General features: G+C 36.8%; 1 protein-coding gene across 1 annotated transcript; it reads right to left on the bottom strand.

The window, feature by feature from the left end:
- Positions 1-2,129: 2,129 nt before the first annotated feature.
- On the bottom strand, positions 2,130-4,910 carry LOC149193193 (uncharacterized). Its single transcript, XM_089406555.1, has 3 exons — positions 4,397-4,910; positions 3,085-3,157; positions 2,130-2,872 (listed from the first exon to the last, which is right to left on the bottom strand). The coding sequence occupies exons 1-3, from the start codon at positions 4,554-4,556 to the stop codon at positions 2,599-2,601; spliced, it is 507 nt and encodes a 168-aa protein (XP_089262681.1). The 5' UTR covers positions 4,557-4,910; the 3' UTR covers positions 2,130-2,598.
- Positions 4,911-7,754: the final 2,844 nt, after the last annotated feature.

Below are 7,754 nucleotides of genomic sequence, written 5' to 3'. Positions count from 1 at the left end.
TTAGTTACTAATTTTTGGTTTTTTATTTTATTTCCTTTTTATTTAACTTTGTGATTTTTATTTTTTTTATTTTTATTATTATTAGTTTTCATGATTTTTAGTTTTTTCTCCATATTTTCAATTTAAGATGACTTATTATTATATTAAAAATATATTTTAATAAATTTAATTATAAAAAATTATATATATTAATAAAAAATAAACACACGTGAATATAAAAAATAAACACACACACACATATATATATATATATATTAAAGTGTATATATGTTAATATAAACCATATTAGTTAATAACATTTTTTATTTTTGGTGATTAAACTATATTTAAGCTAAGCGGGAGGTACGAGCTACTATGTGGCACTTGTTCTATAATAAAGAGTTTCATATACCAATGTGTCAAGGATCCTTGGTTCCACAAACAAAGAGATTTTATACATTAATTTCGCTTATGCCAAAAACAAAGAAATTTCTTACACCAATTTCTAGCACAATATATAGCTTTATATAATTTCACATATGAAATTAGGGTTAAATGTTTTTTTTCCCTTGGAAAAATTTGGGAGGAGAATTGACCATGTGACCTCCAAATTGACCATATAACCTCCGATCCATGAGGTACTTAAAAACGAGGACTCCAGTTAAACTAATTCTTAAGACTTAATTAAAATTAAATATTATTTGAGAACCCATAAACCCATTATTATACTTTTTACCATAATAATAAAGTAAACTTTAAGCTTTACGATAAGTACTATTCATATTAAAATTAATATGAAACAATAATAATATAGTAAGTTTTCGTAAATTGAAAGTAATATCGAGTAAGACTTTAAATTTTTGAATAGACATGAATGAAAAGAACCGCCCACTCTTTTTTAGTTTTTTGCAAATAAAAGTAATGAATCAAATACATTCAGAAATAACAACTAAACATATTTATCTTTTTCTTTTTAACTAATCGACAGCTCAATTATATTAAAATTTATTTTCTCTATAAAAATAAATTTTCATATATAATTTATAAAAATATCAAAATTATAATATTTTAAAATTATATAAGTTGTTTTTAGTACGATTTTTTGGAAGCTTTTTTATGGGTTTTTTTCGGTTTAATTTTTCTAAAATCTAACATGAATTTATTAAAATCATAAGTTTGATGGGTGATCCATGCACAATCGAAGTGTTTTAGAGGTTTTTAAGGGTGCTAAATCCATATATACAATCAAAAAACAAGTTTAAATAACACAAATCAAAATTTCATGTCAAATTTTTCTGCAGAATTTCCACAACACCAAAAAATCTAAAAAATCACACTAAAACAACTCCAAAATTATATAACAAATTAAATTAAATATATTTTCCATTAAAGAAGAACATCGGTGAGAAGTGGTTAACTCAAACAACTCGATTGATTTGAGGCTTGGTCGTGAATCGTAAGGTAGGTACTGAATTTCCATCAACTACATACAATTAATGATCCTTGGGCCCCTGCGACTTGACTGAACTGCCATTAACCAACTTGATACGATTGATTTGAGGCTTGGTCATGAATCAGGGGTTAAATTTGACGAGTGCCTTTATCCGTCAGAGAATTTTTTATGACGGTTTTACTTTTAAATTGCCCATCACATGATTTTTAATATTTATTTGTACAAGTTTCTTCTAATTTTTGCAAATTGTATTTATAATTGTTACAAAATTTCCATGCTTTGTTGTACCAATTAACTTAAGTGCCATTGCTACACTTTCATTTGAGACGTGTTGATGACACTTTTCTGTGATTTTTCCAGGTTGTTGAAATATAGAGCATGAACCTGAATGACAATTCTTTAGAGCTTTTCTCCTGTCTTCATCACCATATTTCATATAATGGCTCAGAATAAAGAATTTCCCATTCTTAATTTATTTTCTGGAAGATGCTTATAAATTATAAAGAGATGATTATATTCAATCATTGAGTCTAGATAGCTGGTCACTGCTACCAGCCCCATTATTTTTCATTCAAGGGTAAATAAAACCTAGATGTCAACTCAATATAAGTAATTGAGTTCTCAGGTCTCTATTCATAAAGGCTTTGGGTTCTAGATCACAAGTCTCAGAATTCTAAAGAATTTGTCTTCTTGTGACCAGACATGATCAAGTTCAGATCACCAAAGAGTTCATTGCACCCAGATAAGCCAGGTACATTCGCTGCCTGGACGAAGGTGGGGTGATCTGTGAACTCTTTGTGTGCTCCTGCATGCATAACAGTACATTGAATCTAGACATAAATTAGCTGAATTGAAAACGGACACTAGCACAGATTCAACTAAATCAGGCTCTGATATGCAACTTGACACTGGAAGAAGATATCTCAAGTTCACCCAAATGGGCTCAAATACTTGGAACTCCACCTCAAATGTTAGAAACCAAACAAGCAACCTTTAGCTTTGTAACATCAAGTTACATATCAGACATTCGTTTGGTTAGGCCTGTGCTAGTAACATAAATTCATTTTCAATAAATGACTAGTCCAGAATACTACGACCCTGAATTTAGTAATTTACTACATATTGGACAAAGGAAATTAAGCCGGGAGAAGCAAAAAACACAGGAATCATGCTAAAGAACTCACTGCAAACCACCGAGTATTTGGCAGGTAGATTCCACCAATCTTCCGACTCTTAAGGTCATGGATCAGCCAGTTGATGGAGGTGTCAATATCCAGAATTCCATTTTTCTCCGTTGTATTGAAGCGGGGAACTACAAATTTGATGTGGAGCTTCCTTTGCAAATACGCAACAACAGCATCCACGGATTCATCCTGGAGAGTAGAGATAGTTTTTGTCTTCTTATCATATGGGCGTCCAATGTGAGTCATGATAATGGGCCTGCACATTCCAGTTTCAGTTCAAATGAGCTCATCACTACTACCTATGCACAATAAGCTGAACTAAACACAGGATTAAGGGGTGTAAAATAGGTCTAGAAGGTAAACAGTTGAGCCCACCTTCCACCTCACTCGACTATGTTGTACATAGTTGAACTAAACACAGGATTAAGGGGTGTAAAATAGGTCTAGAAGGTAAACAGTTGAGCCCACCTTCCACCTCGCTCGACTATGTTGTACATAGTTGGTAAAGTGACATCAATTCTGTATTGATCTAGTATTTTACCTGCACCCACCACCATTAAAAACCTTTGAGACACCTTCTAATGAAACAGAATCCAATGATAACACCTTAGAACATACTCAGAACAGTAGATCAATACAAAGAACCCGCACTCTTTTAGGTTAACAAATCAACAATAGAACTGGCATCACAAAACTGTCAGGCAGACTACTACCAATGGCCATTAATTTTAATTTAAATATTCAAGATCTGAGGCTAGAAGTGATTCAAAAATTTAAAAAAAAAATGCTGCTATGAAACCCTGAAATAACCGTTTACAGTATAAATGGAACCTGGAAACCTAAAAATTCCGGGAACTAAAAAGTTTTAAAACAATTTTCTAATGTAGTTTCACAAATTTTACAAATTTCCAATGTTGTTTTACAAATTTTGATGTACATTTCATAAATGAGTCATGATATATAATACAAGGAAAAACATATATTAGTGCTGAAGCCTGGGACTGCCTCTCTCTTTAAGTGAGGAAACAGGAGGGCTAGAGAAAAGCATTACACAGACAAGCATTACAAAGGAAAATAATTGGCTCAAGTATGCAGGTAGGGAACATCAAGATATAAACAGATGTAGCCTAGATTAAAGATGGCCAGCTCTCATGGTCACACTGAAAGATGTGCCATATGTAAAAATGCCAACTTGTACAAAGGAATTATGCTGAAGTCCAGGACTACCTTTCTCTTTAAGTAAGGAAATTGGGGGGCTAGAGAAAAGAAGTTCAAAGGAAAGACAAGCATTTCAAGGGAAAATAATTGGCTCAAGTATGCAGGTAGGGAACATCAAAATCAAACAGATGCAGTGAAGATTAACATGGAAAATAACAATTAGAGATAAGAGAACGTGGAAGAGAAAGTATGGATGCTCTAGGGCAGAATTACAATGCTAAATATGAGGCGAGGTTCTCAAGGTGATAAGGTATTCAGTTCCCCCTGTTACCTCTGAAGAATCCTTTTGGAGTGGATGAATTGGTAGCAAAGGAGGAAGACACTATTCAGCAAGACAGTTCGAGAAAAAAAAACCAGTCCTCAGTCATATTCTCATAAAAAATGGTAGCAAGTTTTATAACTATAATAATAGTGTTAACATGATAGTTCAGATTATTCGAATAAATTCCAGATGAAGCAAAATGCCCTAAAATTGCACTGGAAAACGACCCTGAGAATTCAAAAAGAAGGGGATTTGATAAACATTTGGGGTAATGAAATAATGAAAGAACTGTATACTTGCCTTTCTTCACAACGTTGTGATCGACCCTGAGAAGAACGACCTTGTCTCTGAGATCAGCATCCTGCAGCAGAGGCAACCTCGGATCGATCTCCACTTGGTCAATTCCATCCTCCACGCTGTAACCCACACCCAGCCCATTCTCTGAATTATACTTAGCCATAGTTCTTGATTAGTATTTCCTTGATTACTGATCCCTCGTTTGTTATGGGCATCGACCCTCTCGCTTAATTTATATATGCTCAATCCAGCCATCTTTACCAGCCACACCCCCAAATTCGTCGGTATTTGTCTAGGTTCGGTGGGATTTCAAGTAAACCGCGGCGTGGAGAACTTGCGTGCGGGGAAAGTCTTCGATCCCGAAAACCTTTTTGTTTCCAGTGATTGTGTCAACTCTGGCTTCTGGAATTTCGCGATAGCCATGAGGCACAGCTGAGCAATAACCGTTTGTAAAACAGAAATTTCAAACTGAAACCCCATGGGAGCCCGGTATTGCCCACAAGGCAGGAACGATATAACTGTCTTTACTGTCACGTGTAGTGACCCGTCCCTTCTGATGGTCCGGTGTATATATAATAATATATATATAAAAATTAAAACTAGTTAATTTTCAATATACCCATCAATATGACTTTTTAAAATATTATTAGCCAGTCAGCGATGACGTGCAGATTTGGAAACCAATCGTATTTAACGTGTAAAAACTCAAAAAAACGGGCATACGGGCGTCAAATTTAACCCCTTGTCGTGAATCATAAGGTAGGTACTGAATTTCCATCAACTGCATACAATTAATAATCCTTGGGCGTGAATCGTTAGGTAGGTACTGAATTTCCATCAACTGCATACAATTAATAATCCTTGGGCCGCTGACTGAACTGCCACCAACCAACTTGATATTTGCCACTCGACTTGGAAGGCTGCGACTTGAATCAATTCATACGTTCCAATACGGCACGTCTCTCTGTAGGAAATTCCACCACGAAATTTGCGTGTTTGCGTGTTTGGACTTTACACACCGCCACAACCGATTAGTTTCAATTTGCTGTGCATCGACCTCCAATGATTTGAGAGCTCTTGTTTCCCCCTCTCTCTATATATATCCCCCTTGCACATACTCGCAACTCAGAAGCGAGGCATTATAGAGCTTGGAGATATCTCCCTTACACATGCTAGCTCAGAAGCGAGGCATTATAGAGCTTGGAGTCGGGAAAATAGAGAAATGAATAAAGCTGGTGTGTGTTCAAAGATGGTGATCATGCAAATTGTTTGGTTTTTAATCATGGCAACTACAATGTTGCTGGATGCTGTAACAGCAGAGACTATTAGTATCTCAATGAGGAAGTCATATTATTCCTCTCATATTCATGGGGGACGTGCTTTATACCATCATCACTTCGTCAACAGCATGCCGGGTCGGAGCTCTTCTCTGCATCTCGATGATGACGATCTTGTTTTCGACGAGGAAACTGCATTGACATCATCCATGGACGCACTTCTCGACAGAAAGGACGTGCAGGCGCTTTTGTCGTTCAGAAATGCGGTCATATCTGATCCATTTCGATCCCTCCTCAACTGGACATCACAAAACTCACACAACGTCTGCTCCTGGAATGGAATCCGGTGCAGGAAGGGCACGAAGAGAGTGGTGGGCATAACACTTCCTGGCTTGGGATTACAAGGTAGTCTTTCACCATCTCTCGGTACCCTTTCATTATTACGCACTTTCAATATTTCTGGTAATAATTTCTCAGGAACAATTCCACCGGAACTTGGTCAGCTAAAGGCTCTTGGAATACTCGACCTTAGCTATAATATGCTATGGGGTCCTATTCCAAGATCACTGTCTAATTGCACGCGCCTTCAGTGGCTCCGACTTTCAGTAAACAGGTTGACAGGGACTATACCCACAGAATTTGGCCGTCTAGTCAAGTTGGAACATTTCCGGTTGGCCTACAATAATCTTACTGGAGGTATTCCAATTTCTCTGAGCAACTGCACGTTTCTCCAAGATTTGTCCATTGGATACAACAATCTCACTGGACCAATCCCTTCAGTTTTGGGTCTGCTCAGAAATCTATCTCTTCTTTACTTTGAAGGAAACTCACTAAGTGGTCATATCCCTTCAACTCTTGGCAATTGTACTCAGCGGCGGTATATAGCCTTTTCTCACAACAGTTTGAGTGGAAGAATTCCTGCTGAATTGGGGTTGCTGCAGAAATTAGAGTACCTGTATCTACAAACAAACAGTTTCGAGAATGTCATTCCTCCATTTCTGGGAAACCTCTCTTCCCTCCGGATTTTATTTTTGGGGGACAACAGATGGTCAGGAAGTATACCACCTGAGTTGGGAAATTTGAGAAACATTGGTCAACTATCTATTTACGGCCCAGGTAATATATCAGGTATGATCCCTTCTGAAATAGGAAATTGCAGCAATCTTCAATGGCTGGATTTAGGAGCCAACAAGATTCAGGGATCCATACCAATGAGCATAATGCAGCTTCCCCTCTCCACCTTGAGCCTGGCTGAAAATGACATGAGTGGTGCCATACCTGAAGCCATTAGCAATTTGAGTCAGTTGACTTTCCTATCTTTGAGTGACAATATGTTTTCCAGCGCCATTCCTGAATCGATTACCAAATTGAGTCAGTTAACCAAACTGAAGTTGGGTAGAAACAGGCTAAAAGGCAGCATACCTCAAGGTATTGGCAATTTAAGTATGCTTGAGGAACTTTACTTTAATAACAACAATTTAACGGGTAGCATACATGAAGGAATTGGCAATTTGACCCAGTTGGCCAAGCTAAGTCTGGGTGAAAATAATTTCACAGGAAGCATACCAAGAGACTCCATTACAAAATTGACTCAGTTGGTCTTCTTGCATCTCGGTTTAAATAGGCTCATTGGTGGCATACCAGAAGGCATTTCAAAATTGAGTAAGTTGACCTTCCTGCATCTTGGTACAAACATGTTAACTGGCAATATACCTGAAGGTATCGGCAATTTGAGTAAGCTTCAAATTATTTACTTGCAGACCAACAATCTTACAGGACCCATTCCCGAAAGTATCGGAAAATGTGTGGAACTGCAACAATTGGATTTATCTGAAAACAAGTTGATTGGAACTATCCCTGACTCTCTAGGAAACTGCAAGTCTATGGCTGTTTTGACACTAACGAACAACTTGTTGTCAGGTAAAATACCATCCACTTTAAGTAAATGTATGGCTTTACAAAGGTTGAAGGTGTCTAAGAATAAACTCAGCGGAACTTTGGATATAGGCTTTCCAGTTTCCATGAAAGCTTTTTCTGCTCATTCTAATAATTTCTCAGGCACTATTCCTGCATCTTTGTCAGGT

This window comes from Pinus tabuliformis, chromosome 2_2 (genome assembly GCF_031772625.1).
Source record: "Pinus tabuliformis cultivar Carrire ecotype Pingquan chromosome 2_2, CPIR1, whole genome shotgun sequence".
NCBI lineage: Eukaryota > Viridiplantae > Streptophyta > Pinopsida > Pinales > Pinaceae > Pinus > Pinus tabuliformis.
Note: the sequence above shows the minus strand (reverse complement) of the source record. Positions and strands in the feature narration are given on the sequence as shown.